Below are 17,550 nucleotides of genomic sequence, written 5' to 3'. Positions count from 1 at the left end.
AGGGCACAGAATCTATTCTGAGTAAGGGACTTCAATGTCCTTTACAGGAGTAACTCTGTAACATTACTATTGACTGAACTAGCTGAGTGTTAATGGGCATAGCTGCTAAACGGGGCTTGCAGCAGGTGGTGAGGGAACCAACACGAGCGAAAAAACGTACTTCTCTTTGTCCTCACCAAACCACCGTTGCTGATATTTCTGTCCGTCACAAGTAGGAGTGACCACCACGCGGTCTGACATTATAGAGCCAAAGCCCCACTTTCACAATGAGGATATCCTCCATTGTGTTGTGTGGCACCACCATATCACAAAATGGGACAGACTTTGAACAGATCTAGCAACTTGAGTGGGCTTCTATAAGGTACTGAGAGCCATCTGTAGACCTGTCATCAAGCACACACTAACCTCCATGGTACCATTCCTATCAATCCAGGGATCAAGCCTTGTTCAATGACACGTGCATGAATTTATGCCAGGAGCATCATCTAAAAATAAGGTGTCAATCTGGTGAAGCTAGAAAACATGACTACTTGTATGCAAAACAACATAACACCAAGTCGTAGACAGAGCTAAGAGATTCCACAAGCAATGAATCAGATCTAAGCTGAATTGTCCTGCACATCCAGTTGTGAATAATGGTGGATAACTAAACAATTCACTGGAGGAGAAGATCTCATAAATATTCTCATCCTCAATGATGAGAGAGCTAAGATCTGTGCAAAAGAGAAGGCTGTGAGAAAATGAACACTGCAGATGCTGCAGAGTCAGAGTTGAAGAGTGTGGCGTTGGAAAAGCACAGCAGGTCAGGCAGCAGCTGAGGAGCAGGGGAGTCAGCGTTTTGGGCATAAGCCCTTCATCAGGAATGTGAAGGAGGAAGGGGGCTGGATGCATGCACCAAACAACCCCACTGCCATGTGGTCAACCACTTCAATTCCCCGTCCCATTACCCCAAGGACATGCAAGTCCTGAACCGCCTCCACCTCCAAAACAAAGCCACCCGACACTGGAGGAAGAACACCTCACCTTCCACCTTGGGACCTTCAATTACACAGTGTCAACATCAACTTCACCAGTTTCCAAATCTCCCCTCTCCCCACCTCATTCCAGATCCAACCCTCCAACTCAGCATTGCCCTCTTGATCTTGTTACGATACGAGGTTAAATTGATCTCCTGATTAATTTAAAACCAGCAACACAGAAAAGATTTATGCCATGCAGTAATCTGTGAAAATTCAATATGCCAAGAACTAGTTAAAATAAAAATTAACATTATTTCTGAAAGTATAACAGCAAATAATTAACTAGCAACTATTTACAATTCCTAACTCTAATTTACGTTTTACCTTCCCTTCTGTTATACTAGTTCGATAAAACTCCCCATTATGATTTATAAGACAAAACTTGTTATCTCAAAACCAGGTAGCTTTTGTTTTCTCTGAATTCTGGTATTCTTTTCTTCTTGTTAGGGATTTCTGCTTCACAGGTTACTGATCGGTAAAGGTACTTTTCAGAAAGCTATTTTTCAGGCAGTCTTTGTTTTCATGCTGGTAGCTTGGCAGTTCTCTTCTCAACTGTTCATTTTTTCCTGGTCTTATTTCCTCCCCCAAAGGCATTGAATTGTATCATTGGCTTTTAAGATTGTCACTATGCTAAATTCAAACTGGATTGCAGTTTGGTATTTTTCAGGGTATAATTTAAACTGATTGGCCTAATTTGAATCTGTTTTGTCATTTCCAGGCAACTAACTAATTTAGCTTTCAACCAAGTGCTACAATGTTACCTTATTGCGAACACTTGGTGCTGTCAGGTAGCTCTATCAGCTTTTAACTCTCTTAAAGGTATAGTACACCCACATCTTCATAACACCTCCACCTTTAGAAAAAAATGAACCATCATAATGAAAAGAAGACTTCATTTTTTTTTCTACTTTTTAAACACATTACTCTAACATACCAATAACTTACATATAAGTTCAATTTAACTTCTTCCCATATACCTCTATATTAAAAAAACATTAAATAAAGACAAGTCTCATTTAAACTTTATCAGTTAAATCTGCAATAACACATCTGCGATTACATTCTTCCGACCCGCAACGTGTATACTTTTAAAATTAAAAGTCTGTAACATAAGACTCTAACAAAATAGTCTCATATTCTTGTCTTTAAAGTGTTATAAGAATGTAAGTGGATTGTGATCCATGTACACAACCGTCTCCAACACATTGTTTGTGACATACACATTAAAATGTTGTAAAGCCAGTACCAAACTCAATAGTTCCTTTTTGACTGTGGAGTATTTCCTCTGGTGGATGTTGATCTTCTTCGAAAAGTAACCAACTGGCAGCTCAATCCCATCCTCATCTTCCTGTAGGAATGCAGCTCCAACTCCAATGTCATTAGCATCGATGGCAACTTTAAAAGGTTTTGAAAATGTTGGTGTAGCTAAAACTGGTTTGGTAGTTAATATCGATTTCAAATGGTCGAATGCCTCCTGGCATGATTCTGTCCACCGAAACTTTGTGTCCTTCTTCAGCAAACTGGTTAACCGTGCCACTACACTGCTGAAGTTTGGAACAAACTTCCAATAGAATCCGCTGAGTCCTAAGAATTGAAACATCTCTTTCTTAGAGGTTGGTCATGGAAATTCTTCGATGGCCTTCGTCTTTGTGTTCTGTGGAGTCAACCTTCCATGACTGATATTATGATCCAAGAACATCACCTCTGCTTTCGCGAATTCCGTTTTATTTACGTTTATCACCAGTTTTGCTTCTCGTAGTCGTTCAAAGAGCTCCGCCAACTGTACCATGTGATCTTTCCAGGACTTACTAAAGATCACTACATCGTCCAAACAGACTGCACAGTTTGTTAACCCAGTCACAACTCTGTTCATGAGTCTTTGGAATGTGGCAGGTGAGCTCTTCATTCCAAAGGGCATCACTTTAAACTGATATAAAGTGTTTGGGGTTACAAACACAGAAATTTCTTTTGGCGACTCTGATAAATGTACCTGCCAGTAACTACGCATTAAAGTCCAACTTAGTGATGTAACTGGCTTATCTGACTTTCTTGACACAGTTCTTCAATCTAGGAACTGGATATAAATCCAATTTTGTAACTGCGTTGACCTTCTGATAATCCACACAGAATTGTTGAGTTTCGTGCGGTTTGGGAACTAAGACGATCGGTGAACTCCACTCGTTCTAGCTTGGTTCGATGATGTCCTCATCAAGCATGGCCTCCACCTCCTTCTGGACCTGTCTGGCTTTGAAAGGATTAAGCCAATAGGGGTGTTGTTTTATTGGAGCAGTATTCCCTACATCAACCTTATGTACAATAGCATTAGTCCTCCCTTTCTGATTCGTACATATGTCCTTATACTGCAATAACAAATCTTTCAAGTGCGTTCTATGCTCTTGAGACAGATAACTTACTAATTTATCCCATTGCTCAAGGATATCTTCATTTTTAAATCTATTTTGAGGCACCTCAAAATCCATATAATCTGGATTTGATTCACCCTGTAGGGCAGTAACTAATAACTATTTCTCCAGTTCTTTCTCTCTAGCATTATACTGTTTCAAAATGTTCACATGACATAGCCAATACCTCTTTTTTTCTCTATCTGGCATCTTTACTAAATAGTACACCTGACTCAACTTTTTCTCAATTTGATAGGGACCACTAAACCTGGCTTTGAAGAGATGTCCTATCATTGGTAACGGTACTAACACGTCATCCCCTTGGGAAAACGTCCAAGTCTCAGAGCTTTTATCTGCCACCTGCTTCATTCTACACTGTGCCCTCTTTAGCCGCTGTTTAGCAACTCACCTACTCTATTTAGTCTCTCCCTCACCTCCAGTACACAATCTAAGTGTGAGATCTCCGACTTTGGTCCTGTCAATTTTTCTTTAATTAATTTCAAAGGGCCTCTCACTTCATGACCGAATACTAACTCAAAGGGAGTAAACTGAGTAGATTCTTTTGAGGCATCTCTAATGGCAAACAATATGAATGGGATACCTTTATTCCAATCATTCGGGAAATCCTGATAGTATGTTCTCAACACGGTCTTCAAGGTCTGATGCCACCTTTGTAAAGCTCCCTGGGATTCAGGATGATACGCACTGGATTTAAAGTGCTGTATACCTAAACTATCCATAACCTCTTCAAATAGCCCAGCAGTAAAATTTTACCCTTGGTCTGACGTTTTCTCTCTCTGGGTAGCCCATAACATGTCAAGAAAGCTACTAACCCATCCATACCCGTTTTGCCTTGACAGTCCATCATGGAATTGCCTCCGGAAATCTGGTAGACACAACCATTTATGGTTAATAATGACTGGTGCCCACTTTAGCTAATTTAGCTTTTGACCAAGTATTACATTGTTACCTTATTGCGAACATTTGGTGCTGTCAGGTAGCTCTACCAGTTTTTAACTCTCTTAAAGGTATAGTACACCCACATCTTCATAACAACCTGTCACATCTTCATAACAACCTGATCTGCTCAACCCTCCCCACTGACCTGTCACTATTACCTCCTATCTGCATCCACCTATTGCCTTCCCAGCTACCAGCCCCACCCCCACATCCCCTATTTATCTCTCAAATCCTCTTCTGTCTCCACATTCCTGATGAAGGGCTTATGCCTGAAACATTGACTCTCTGTACACCGGCACAACTCCCCACCTCTACCTCCGCTACATAGATGACTGCATCGGCGCCACCTCGTGCTCCTGCGAGGAGGTTGAGCAATTCGTCAACTTCACCAACACATTCCTTAACTTCACCTGGACCATCTCTGACACCTCCCTCCCCTTCCTGGACCTTTCCATCTCCATTAATGACAACCAACTTGACACTGACATTTTTCACAAACCCACCGACTCCCACAGCTACCTGGATTACACCTCTTTTCACACTACCTCCTGCAAAAATGCCATCCCATATTCCCAATTCCTCTGCCTCCACCGTATCTGCTCCCAGGAGGACCAGTTCCACCACAGAACACACCAGATGGCCTCCATCTTTAGAAACCGCAATTTCCCTTCCCACGTGGTTAAAGATGCCCTCCAGCACATCTCGTCTACTTCCCGCACCTCCACCCTCAAACTCCACCCCTCCAACCGTAGCAAGGACAGAACCCCCCCCCCGGTCCTCACCTTCCACCCTACCAACCTTTGCATTAACCGCATCATCGACCAATATTTCTGCCACCCCCAAACAGACCCCACACCAGGGATATATTTCCCTCCCCACCCCTTTCCGCTTTCCACAAAGACCGTTCCCTCTGTGACTACCTGGTCAGGTCCACACCTCCCCAACAACCCACCCTCCCTTCCTGGTACCTTCGCCTGCCACCGCAGGAACTGCAAAACCTGCGCCCCCACCTCCTCCCTCATCTCCATCCTAGGCCCCAAAGGAGCCTTCCACATCCATCAAAGTTTCACCTGCACATCTACCAATGTCATTTATTGTATCCGTTGCTCCCGATGCAGTCTCTTCTACATTGGGGAGACTGGACGCCTCCGAGCAGAGCACTTTAGAGAACATCACTAGGACACCCGCACCAATCAACCACACCGCCCAACATTTCAACTGCCCCTCCCACTCTGCCGAGGACATGCAGGTCCTGGGCCTCCTCCACCGCTGCTCCCTCACCATCCGTCGCCTGGAGGAAGAACACCTCCTCTTCCGCCTCGGAACACTTCAACCCCAGGGCATCAATGTGGACTTCACCAGTTTTCTCATTTCCCCTCCCCCTACCTTACCCCAGTTCCAACCTTCCAGCTCAGCACCACCCTCATGACCTGTCCTACCTGTCAATCTCCCTTCCCACCTCTCCGCTCCACCCTCCGCTCTGACCTATCACCTCCATCCCCACCCCCATTCACCTATTGTACTCTTTGCTACCTTCTCCCTAGCTCCACCACCCTCCCCCCGTCCCATTTATCTCTCCACCCTGGAGGCTTCCTGCCTCTATTCCTGATGAAGGACTCTTGCCCGAAACGTCAGTTTTCCTGCTCCTTGGATTCTGCCTGACCTGCTGTGCCTTCCCAGTGCCACACCTTTTGACAAAAGAGAAGGCTGAAACCTTTGCAACACTCTTCAGAAGCTAGAAGTGCCATTGACCCATTCTGGCCTCCTCTAAAGGTTCCCAGCATCACAACTCCCAGTTTGCAGCAAATTCAATTTCTCCACCCAATATAAAAAGGTTGATGGCACTGTATACTGTAAAAGCTACAATCCCTGCAACATTCCTTCAGTAGAACTGAGCTGACTCGTGCTCCAGGATGTGCCACATCCCTGATCAAACTGTTACAGTTCCTTCATAGTAGCGGCATCTACGTGCCAATGTAGAAAATTACAAATACATCCTGTCCACAAATAACTGGGAAAATCCAACTTGGCCAAATACCATCCTCTCAGTTTACTCTCAAAGTTTAGCAAAGTAATCGAAGGGGTTGTTAACAGTGCTATCAAGCAGCACTTCCTCAGCAATACCTGCTCACTGATGGATTCCACCTGGGTCACTCCGGAGATGAGAGTGACTACCTAAGACATCAAGGTTGTATTTGCATCAGCGGCCCTGAGCAAAACTAGGATCATGCAGAATCGGGCAACTCTCCAGTGGTTGGAGTTATATTTAGCACAGGAAGATGATTGTATTTTTTGAAGGTCAATCAGTCCCATGACATCACTGTAAGAGTTCCTTGGGATAATATCCGAGCCTCCGTGAACTTCAGCTGTTTTACCAAATGACCTTCCGTCCATAATAAATTTAGAAGTGTGGATATTCACTGACCACTGCACACAACATTCAGCACCATTCATGTATTCTCAGATGCTGAAGCAGTTCATGATTTGATTTATTGTTGTGACATGTAACTAAGTCGAAAAGTTTAACACTGGAAAAGCACAGCTGGTCAGGCACCATCCAAGGAGCAGGAGAGTCAATGTTTTGGGCATGAGCTCTTCATCAAGAATACACATGTACCTAAATACAGTGAACAGTTTTGTTTTGTGAGCAGTACAAGCAGATTAATACATAAACAAACATACAGATCATCGGGTATTTAGATTGATAGAGGCATACAGGGTGACGGCTGCACAAGAGCAAGATCAACATTAGATTCAAAATTTGTGAGGTCTGTTCAAAGCTAACAGCAAGGACAAAGTTGGTCCTGAACCTGTCGGTACATGTGTTTAAGCTTCTGTGTCTTCTGCCTGATGAGAGTTTGGAAGAGAGTAGTACCAGGGTGGGAGGGGTTTTTGATGATGGCTGCCTTTCTGCAGCAATAAGAGGTGTAGATGGAGTGCATAGATGGGAGGTTGGCTTGCATGATGGTCTGAGCTGTATACAACAACTTTCTGTAGTTTCTTATGTTCCAGGGCAGAGCAGCCAGATAGAATGCTTTCTAAGGTGCATCTGTAGACGTTGGTGAGGGTTCTTATGGACATGCCAAATTGCCTAGGCCTCCTGAGGAAGAAGAGGCATTGTTGTGACTTCTTGACTGTCACATCCAAGTGGGAGGTCCAGAAGAGATTGTCAGGGTGTTAGATTATCGTCACTCCTAGGAACTTAACACTCTCGACCCTCTCCACTTCAGCTCATTCATGGAGATAGGGGCATGTCTTCCTCTTTTCTTCCTGAAGTCAACAATCTGTTGCAAGACTGGACAACGATCTCGACTTGAGTTGATAAGTGGCAAATAAGTGGTGCTGCACACCATCCAAGAAAATCTAAGCATCTCCTCTGGTCATTCAATGGGATTATCAAAGCTGAATCTTCCACTAGTAACCAGAAAGTGAACTGGATAGGCCAGATCAATACTGTGGCTACATGAGTAGGCCAAAGGTGAGGAGTTGTGTTGAAATTACTCACCTCATCTCTCCCTAATGCATGTCCACCATAAACAAGGCCCAAGTCAGGAGTATAACAGAATATTTTCCACTTGACTGAATGGTCAAGAAGCTCAAGACCATCTTGGACAAAGCAATGAACTTGATTGACACCCAACCACCACCTTCAGAATTTAGTACCTTCACCACTGACCCACAATGTCAGCAGGGTTTACCATCTACAAAAAACACTACAAACTCAAAGGTTCCTCCAAACCCATGACCTCTACCATGTAGAAGGAAGTGGGCAAATACATGGGAGCACCACCACATACTAGGTCCCCTTGCCAAGATGCTCACCAATCCAGATTTGGAAATATAAAACAGTTATTGTACTGTTGCTGCATAAAATACTCTTTCCTGATAGCACTGTAGGAGTACCTGCACCCAAAGGCCAGCAGTTCATGATGGCAACTTCTCATTACCTTTGAGGGCAAATAGGGACTGGCTTCTCTAGGAATTAGTGTCTAGATTTGAGTGGTGCTGGAAGGTCCTGATGAAGGGCTTTTGCCCGAAACGTCCATTTTCCTGCTCCTCGGATGCTGCCTAACCTGCTGTGCTTTTTCAGCACCACTCTAATCTAGACTCTGATTTCCAGCATCTGCAGTCCTCACTTTTCTCTAGGAATTAGAAATACTGTCCCAGTCAGCAACATTCATATCTCAAAACCAAGATGAGAAAACTTCTCATAGGGAAAGCCTTTACAGTGTAACAGCCAAAGTTCTTTATTGAAATGTGTTTGAACTGTCTGCATGTGGTTCCTAATGAGTCAGAACCAAGATAATAAATATCCTCACAACATAATCCTAAAGTGCTGCTAAAAACCAAAAAAAATACTGTGGATGATGTAAATCAGAAACGAAAACATAAATTGCAGGAATAGCTCAGCAATCTGGCAGCATCAGTGGAGAAAAATCAAGCGTTAACGTTTCGGGTCAAGTAACCATTCCTCAGAACTGATGGTAGCCGGAAAATGCCAGTGTATATGCAGAAGATTGGGTGGGGGATGGGGTAAGGAGTAAACAATAGAGAGAAGAATGGTTGGACAGACAAAAGAGTGGATAACAATCTGGCAATAACAACAAGCTGTTAATGGCAACAGTCAGTGGCTAAAAATGGGTGGTGTATAATAGCCAACTATGTCTTAACAAGCCCTGATGTGTGGGGGTTGGGATGAGGACATGAGAAAGAAAGAGAGACACAGTCACTGAGGAATGTGAAGTGGCTGTGGAAATGAGTTTTAATAAATACTTGGTCAAACACTGGAAGTTACAGTGAAATTAATGTTGGTGGACAAAAACATAAACCTAAAATGCTGCTTTTTATCAGACGTGCTGCAAAAACAGCTGGTATACAAAACTGAAATGTCTCACTTGTACAGCTGGTTGTGCTCTTAAGTTTAGGGCCAGACACCATTATTGGGGAATGCAAAATGAACTTATCCAGTACTTGAGATGGACATTCATAATTAGTCAAAACTATTAATGCAAATGTGCAAGTTCCTGGTTAGAAAATGTTCTGCAAAACAGATAAGGTCAGATTGCGTGAAATCTCTGAGTAGAAAATATACTTGAATGAAAAGCACTAGATATGTAAATAGTTCTATTTTCTGTTCCTGTTTATATTCCTTTGTGCGCAGGGAGAGCTGACAGTCTCACCTGAAATGGAAACATTGCAATCAGCATTATACTATGATAACGTCCCTGAAATATGGAGCAGAATGGCATATCCATCTTCATATGGACTGGCACAATGGTAGGATGAAATGGCTTATTAATGAATTATGCAATTCAAATACATGAAAAGCTAGAAAAATACTTTAAATAGCTCTACAAAATTTGGTTAGGTTTTGAAGATCACTATTATTTCAGTAAAATTACATATTTAGTGCATTAGATTAGCACTCCCCCAGCGAAGAGAGGAATAATTCAAAGAAGTCTTTTGACTTCAGGCACTGAATGGAGAGACCAACTCATTCAGAACAGAGATCAGGAATTCAGGCAAGTGCTGTGGATGACTTTCCTTCTGTGAAATGGTTGGAAGCCTGTACCTAAATTTCTGATTTGCACTTACAAATATGTAATAACAATAAATCAGGATGTGTCAGAGACAAATCAATAGGTTTTGAAGATCAAATCTTGTAGCTATCCCAAAGAAGGGATGCTTAAAAAATCCCAAATTATAAGCAATTATTTTATTTACAACCAACTTCATGTTAAATGTGCTCAATTAGCATTTTTAAAGTATCTTAACAAATCAATAATGGCTAGCTCATATGCACATTTCTTGAAAGAGTCATCCCTTGCAGAGCACATCACAACTGGGTGGTACAGTGGCTCAGTGGTTAGTACTGTTGCCTAATAGCACCAGCAACTTGGGTTTGATTCCCGCCTTGGGCGACTGTCTGTGTGGAGTTTGCACATTCTCTCCATGTCTGTGTGGGTTTCCTCCCACAATCCAAAGATGTGCAGGCCAGGTGAATTGGCTATGCTAAATTGCTCATAGTGTTAGGTGCATTAGTCAGGGGTAAACATAGGGTAGGGGAACGGGTCTGGGTGGTTTACTCTTTGGAGGGTCATTATGGACTTGTTGGGCAAAGGGGCTGTTTCCATGCTGTGTGGAATCTAATCTAATGGATCATAGGCAATCTCTAGCAGAGTCAGAGCACGGTGCCTTTGTCTTAATATTGTTGATAAATACATAGCCCTGAAATTACACAGGGCTACAGCATTTGTCATGGAAACTTCAGTGGGAGAAACCAGCAAACAATGCATTAAATATTGTTCGCAATGGTTTCTACTAAAGTTAGAGCAGGAGATGAATAGAACCATAGAATTTAGTCCCAAAATTATGAAAGGAGTGTGTACTCTGGCCAAAGCTACTACTAGACAGAACAATGCATGTCCATGTACAAACCAATGCTGTTCCTAAACATGTCACACACTGTGTATTTGAAATATATAAATAAGATCAACAGGGCCAAAGAAATGAAAGCATATTTGGAAAGAACCCATAAGAGTAGCCTTCCAAGTGCTGTCTGTTTAGAATTGTTGTAAGTATGTTTCTTGTATTTTAATACATATTATGTGCTTTACTGTCATTTGTCTAACTCATGTCTCCTTTAAGGGGTAGACCTATTTATCCGTATGCATATATTCAACCTAATCATATCCCTTTTAATTTCCTCGCAGAAGCATCTTCTGACTATGTTTTATAGTGAATTACTGAAACTTTTTTTTTAAAGGTATGATGGTTGTAAGATATGGTAAAAACATTTATTTTCTGACTGTTTAGAATTTGCCCTTTATACTAAAACATGCTTTTTACTAGGAGCATGATGCCATGGGTGAATCTGTGCACTAGCAGATGGATCATGGTGGCCATTTTTAATGGTGATACCATCTCAATACGGAAGTTATTTAAATTAGAATGTATAAAAATGTGCATGCATAATGAGCTGTGATAAGTCTGTTGTATATTTTTGTTACAACTTACACTCTCCATTTTGGAGGTTCAACGATGTTATTTTACGTTGCCGTGAGCTTGATACTTGGACTCAGGATCTTAGTCTTCCTGCTGTTGTCTGGCTTTCTGGTTTCTTCAATCCTCAATCTTTTCTTACGGGTAAGTTTAACTGGTTCATAAGTGCCATATATTGGGCCAGCTTTTACCTGTGTCCATTATATGACTGTATTTCCCAAAGGGACATTTGGCAGTATAATGTATTGGAACAGTACAACGGCAACGTTCTGCAGGATGACTCCAGGTTCAAGGAAGAAATAGATATGTTTCTGATGAAAAGTGGAATAAGAATTACAGGGAACACGTAGGAAAGTGGATTGGAGACCAGGGGAAAAATATCAGTTATGATCATGTTAAAGGGTAGAGCAGGTTCAAAGGGCTGAATTGCTATGTTCCAGGTGACCATCGGAAACCTCAGAAATGGCATACTCCTGTCAAAACTACAAAAGTTCAAGTATTTATTCCAAAGTTAGAATTTCATTCCTAGTTGCCCAGAAGATGCATCAAACATTATTTTCTAAACAGTGACAGATGTAATGTATAGTCAGTTCTGCTATAATGTGTCTTTCTTCAACGTGAATTGGCTACAACACAATTGAATAATTTAGACCATTATTTGTAGAACTCGAACTTTCCTTACTTGTATTGGTTATAATGGGATTCCAGCTCCATTGGTTTAGGCGGTGCTGCTATTATGTAATTTTCTTATAATGCAGAGTCGCATGGGAACAGAACCATCGCCTTGTATTAAGTATACAAGGATTCACAATACAAATTGGAGTTTATTAGAAAGATTTATCACCAAAGAACATGTCCACTGCATTGAACTTTGTAATCCTCAAAGTAACTTATATTTATGTAGCACCTTTTAATGCACTACCATGTTCTAAAACATTTTACAGAAATAAATATCAAGTGAAATTTGGTAGACAATGAAATATTAGAACAGATAACCAAAGGCTTGCTCAAAGTTACAGCTTTAGATGAGCATGTTCTTTTAAAAAAGCTTTAAGGTGGGTATTTCATAGATGAACCCCAAAACCGGGTGAGGTGCCCCACAGACTAGTCAAGCAATAGACTCATGCTCATTTGTAAAATTTGACTGCAAAGTATATGTCCCAAACAACACCATCACCGTCCCTAGATAGTCCTATTCCATTGGCAGATGCGATGGCATTCCTGATTTACAGAAGGCAGGGAACTTGAGTTCGACATCAAGGAGTCCAAACAAAGGGTATCGGGGAAGTCTTCCCACTGGAGTCATGCTTAGCACAAAGGAACCTGATTGTGGTTGCTGGAGGTCACTCATCTCAGCTCCCGGACATCTCTGTAGGAGTTCCTCAGGAAAGTCCACCCACTTTATGTTCCCCATGCCGTTCAAATGACGGGCCATAAATATCAGCTCATGTACTTGTCAGTGAGATTTTGTTGCTGTGTTAAAGTTTTCTCCATTTGTTCATGGTAGCAAAGATTAAAAATCTATATGGGTCATATCTCACTTGCCTTCTCATTGTTATGGTTAACGTGATCAAAACGCAATCAGAAGCCTTACCATTCCATTAACATTGACAATACGTCCATGACCACATTGAATACAAGCTTGGTGTAGGTCCCTTGCAATGTTTTGGCAAGAAACAGTGGATGACTATGGCATCGGAATTACAAATCCAGTTTTCCTGTGCATGGACTCCACTTGCTCATTGTTCAGTGGATATTGCTGGTATTTGTTTGAAGGAAGTCATCTGCTCTTCATATTTTGGAATTTTTTTTAACCTCATCTCCACCAATTAAGATGGAAACTGATCAGCTGCCTCCACACTTCCCTGCCTTCCACTCACTACCCAGGCCAATCTTCCACAAAAATTCCCACCAGCTTCTGCCCTAAGCTTGCATTGTTTTGTTGTTTCTTTCTCATGTTTCCTCATGCTTTCTGGGCTTTTGTTCATGAAAAACCTCTTCCATTCCCTTTGACCATGTTTCCATCTCAGTAAAACACAGCTACCTGGATTATACTCCTTCCCACCCTATCTCCTGCAAAAATGTCATCCCATATTTCCAATTCCTCTGCCTTCGCTGTATCTGATCCCAGGACCAGTTCCACCACAGAACACACCAGATGGCCTCCTTCTTTAGAGACCGCAATTTCCCTTCCCACATGGTTAAAGATGCCCTCCAATGCATCTCATCCACATCCCGCCCCTCCGCCCTCAAACCCCACCCTTTAACCGTAACAAGGACAGAACCCCCCTGGTGCTCACCTTCCACCCTACCAACCGTTGCATAAACCACATCATCCACCACCTCCAGACCCCACTACCAGGGATATATTTCTCTCCCCACCCATTTCCACAAAGACCATTCTCTCAGTGACTACCTGGTCAGGTTCACACCCCCCCTACAAACCACCTTCCCCTGCCACCACAGAAATTGCAAGACCTGCACCCACACCTCCTCCCTCACCTCCATCCAAGGCACCTTCCACATCCAAAGTTTTACCTGCACATCCATCAATATCAGTTATTGTATCCGTTGCTCCCGCTGTGGTCTCCCCTACACTGGGGAGACTGGACGCCTCCTAGCAAAGCGCTTTAGGGAACATCTCCGGACCACCTGCACCAATCAATCCCACCACCCTATAAGCCCAACATTTCAATTCCCCCTCCCACTCTGCTGAGGACATGCAGGTCCTGGGCCTCCTCCACTGCCACTCCCTCACCACCCAACACCCAGAGGAAGAACACCTCAGAACACTTCAACCCCATGGCATCGATGTGGATTTCATTAGTTTCCTCATTTCCCCTTCCCCCACCTCACCCCAGCTCCAGCCTTCCAGCTCAGCACCATCCTCATGACCTGTCCTACCTGCCTAACTTCCTTTCCACCTATCCACTCCACCCTCCTCTCTAACCTATCACTTCCACCCCCAGCTCCATTCACCTATTGTACTCTATGCTACTTTCTCGCCACCCCAAACCCCCTCTCATTTATCTCTCCACTGCAGGCATCCTGCCTCTATTCCTGATGAAGGGCTTTTGCCTGAAATTTTTGCCTGATTTTCCTGCTCGGATGGTGCCTGACCTGCTGTGCTTTTCCAGCTCCACTCTAGTCTTGACCCATGTTCCCATCTCTACCAATCCAATTAAAAGATACTGGAGAAACTCAGCAGGTCTGGCAGAATTTGGAGTTAAACAGACTTAACGTTTCATGTTCACTATGACTGTCCAGAACCATCCAACTTGTCCTCTTGCTCACATTAGCCAATATTGTAAATGATTCTCTTTAGCTGTTATTCACGAATCCTTTTTCTATCCTTATAGAAACTCTTGATCTCAAATTCAAACTCCAAATTCCGTGAAAGTGCTGTTGCCTCCCAAACCAATGTCCAACTTGCAAAGGTTTCCATCTGCTGCTATCACATATCTAAATGGCTACCAGTCACAAATGACAAAGATAAAACAAAGGAGGTCTCCATCCATTTTGACCCACCTCCACCTTTAATATGATTGAATTAACAACCCTACTCCAGTAACTCTCCACTGTGGTCCAGGATTCCCTTTGTATTTGATCATGGCCAAAGAATCTCTTGCATTGGCTTCTTTTCCTACTACAGCATTTACCTCTGACATTCCCCAAGGATATGCACTTGGTCACATTTTTAATCCAAATTCTACCCCTTGGCGATATAAGCAAACATCAAGGCATTGATTTTCACGTGTGCTGATTATATCAAGCTCTTATTCACCACAACCACCTCTCCACTATTGCTAATTTGGGGTTTTTTTCCCCAGAATGTAAGTTAGTTGGATGTGTACTGAACTGCAAGCTCAGCTTGAGTATATCCTTAATCATCCTTGGACTGTTTGGCTATTGAGCCAATCACAGTGCTGTGGGTCTGGAATCACCTGTTGGCCAGATGAGGCAAGGACAATAGCTCTTCTTCTCGAAAGGGCAGTGAGCATGGATTACTTTCATGGGCACAGCTCATGGTTTAGATGAACCTTGGGAGCTTTTAATATGTTTGAGGTGCTATACGTAGAACATAGAACATTACAGCACAGTACAGGCCCTTCGGCCCTCTACGTTGCGCCACCCTGTCATACTAATCTGAAGCCCATCCCACCTACACTATTCCATGTACGTCCATTTGCCTGTTCAATGACGACTTAAATTAAACTTGGCGAATCTACTACCGATGCAGGCAAAGCATTCCATACCCTTACTACTCTCTAAGTAAAGTTACTTCATTTAATTGAGCTCACTCAATTTCAGAACATCATGGTAAAATCAAATTTGAACACTGGTCCAAAGGAAACAAAGTTACTGTTCAAAATAGTCTCGCTGGCTCCGATAAATAGGCCTGGTTCATATTGAAAATGGAGCAATGGCTTATGTTGGAAAAGAATATGAGTTATCTGGGAACAGGGTACTACAATGAAGTTAAAGCTTGATTAAATTCCTAAAATGCAAGGTAAAAATCACCTAGCCCTATCAGTGAAAAGTGTTAAAACAGAAAATCGTGGATCCTAAGCAGGTCAGGAACCTGGTAATGACACAAAGATAGAATTAACAATACAGGTCTTATGGTATTTTTCACCTTGAAAAGACATGACTATAGATAAACTCAAGAATATGGTCAATGCTGAAGGAGAAGTATACTAATTCTTAAGTTCTTCAGCAATTATGCAGAGCGTAGCCCGAAAGAATGAATGGCCTTTGGACAAGATGTGCCTGTCTGTGGATGTCACCAAGAAGACCAAAGAAGATTATAGTCATCCACCAAGGGAAGGTGCCTACATTCATGGATTGTTTTTGGAAGGTAGATTATAAATTTTGTTATAATTGAAAAAAAACCTGTAAAATACAGAGAAGTGATGGAAGTCTTGTTATAAATTATTTTATAGGTTCTCTATGCACATGATAGAAGAAATATACCACAGATGCTGGAAATCAAGTGAAAACTGAATGCTGGAGAAACTCAACATGTCTGGCAGCATCTGTGGAAAGAGAAACAAAGTTGATGTTGAGTTCATGTGAATTTCTAAACAACTCTTTTTGGACTCTAAACATTAGCAGTTCTCCCTGCACAGGTGCTGTCACCCCTGACTTTCTCCAGCACTTTGGTTTTACTGCACTTTGTGATGCTGGATCTAATATTTAGATACTACTAAAGTATTATCCTGACATAACTAAAACCAACTGGACATTGTATTCTGTTGTATTGCATTTACCTTTCCAAAACAGAGGAAAGCATGACCAAACCCAAGTACCATCAATTATCATCAAGTCACAAGGTTGGTGTCTGGAGGGTAGATGCAATACTGTAGAACCTAGGCTTTATAAGGTGTAACAGAAACACTGAAGAGATTATCTAAAGCTTTGAAAAATAAACATAAAGAGAGTGAAAAGATAAATCTAGAATTCTTGCATTTGAATTGAACTGCAAAACAGGTAAACTACACCTTCAAACAAGTCTTGTTCATTCCCAGACTTGACACAAACAGTATTGTTATCTAAGTCAAATGCAAACCTGTAAGCCAATTGCAATTCAAAACAAATAACATTCTAATATTTAATATTCACTCAAATGAAATTCAGAAAATGACATGTTTTGGGAGTTAAAAAGGTTGGTGAATGTTCAAACATTGATTTTAGTCATTTAAACAAAAAAGATTTAAAGGAAGTTAAATTATCCTAGTCTGGAATAAAAGGAAAGTCATCTTCAATTGAACGACAGAACAATTAACCAAGGAAAAAGATCTGCAGTTAAGATTATTGAAGGAGAATTTCTCAGGCAATATTTAGGGAACTGGTTAGATATTCATCCAAAGAACATGGTATAAGAAATGTTGGGTATGCAATAATCACTCCCACATATGTTTCAAAGCCCTACCCATAACAATCACAGCTGCTTATATAAAAAATGCTCACGGTGCATTTACAAAGATAAAGCAAATTAAATTTGTTAGATAAAACAGATGTCAAGTCAGACATGAGAAGGGGAGTTAGGTTGGTCCCAAAGGCAGGTTTGTGAAATTTCTAAAAGGAATTAGCACTTCAACGTTCATGAGTAGATAAAGGTAGATTGATGTTTATCTAAGCACAAGCGCATGAAAATAGCAAAGATA

The 17,550-nt window shown here is 41.9% G+C and overlaps 1 protein-coding gene across 3 annotated transcripts in view; it reads left to right on the top strand.

The window, feature by feature from the left end:
* LOC140480447 (dynein axonemal heavy chain 11-like) overlaps positions 1-17,550 on the top strand; it is a 445,469-nt gene that overhangs the window by 427,257 nt on the left and 662 nt on the right. For all 3 annotated transcript variants that reach the window (XM_072575322.1, XM_072575320.1, XM_072575321.1), the window contains 3 exons: positions 9,543-9,658; positions 11,415-11,527; positions 16,101-16,241. In XM_072575322.1, coding sequence (XP_072431423.1) covers positions 9,543-9,658; positions 11,415-11,527; positions 16,101-16,241 — 370 coding nt within the window. The remainder of the gene's footprint in view (positions 1-9,542; positions 9,659-11,414; positions 11,528-16,100; positions 16,242-17,550) is intronic.

Source organism: Chiloscyllium punctatum, chromosome 8, assembly GCF_047496795.1.
Source record: "Chiloscyllium punctatum isolate Juve2018m chromosome 8, sChiPun1.3, whole genome shotgun sequence".
NCBI lineage: Eukaryota > Metazoa > Chordata > Chondrichthyes > Orectolobiformes > Hemiscylliidae > Chiloscyllium > Chiloscyllium punctatum.
Note: the sequence above shows the minus strand (reverse complement) of the source record. Positions and strands in the feature narration are given on the sequence as shown.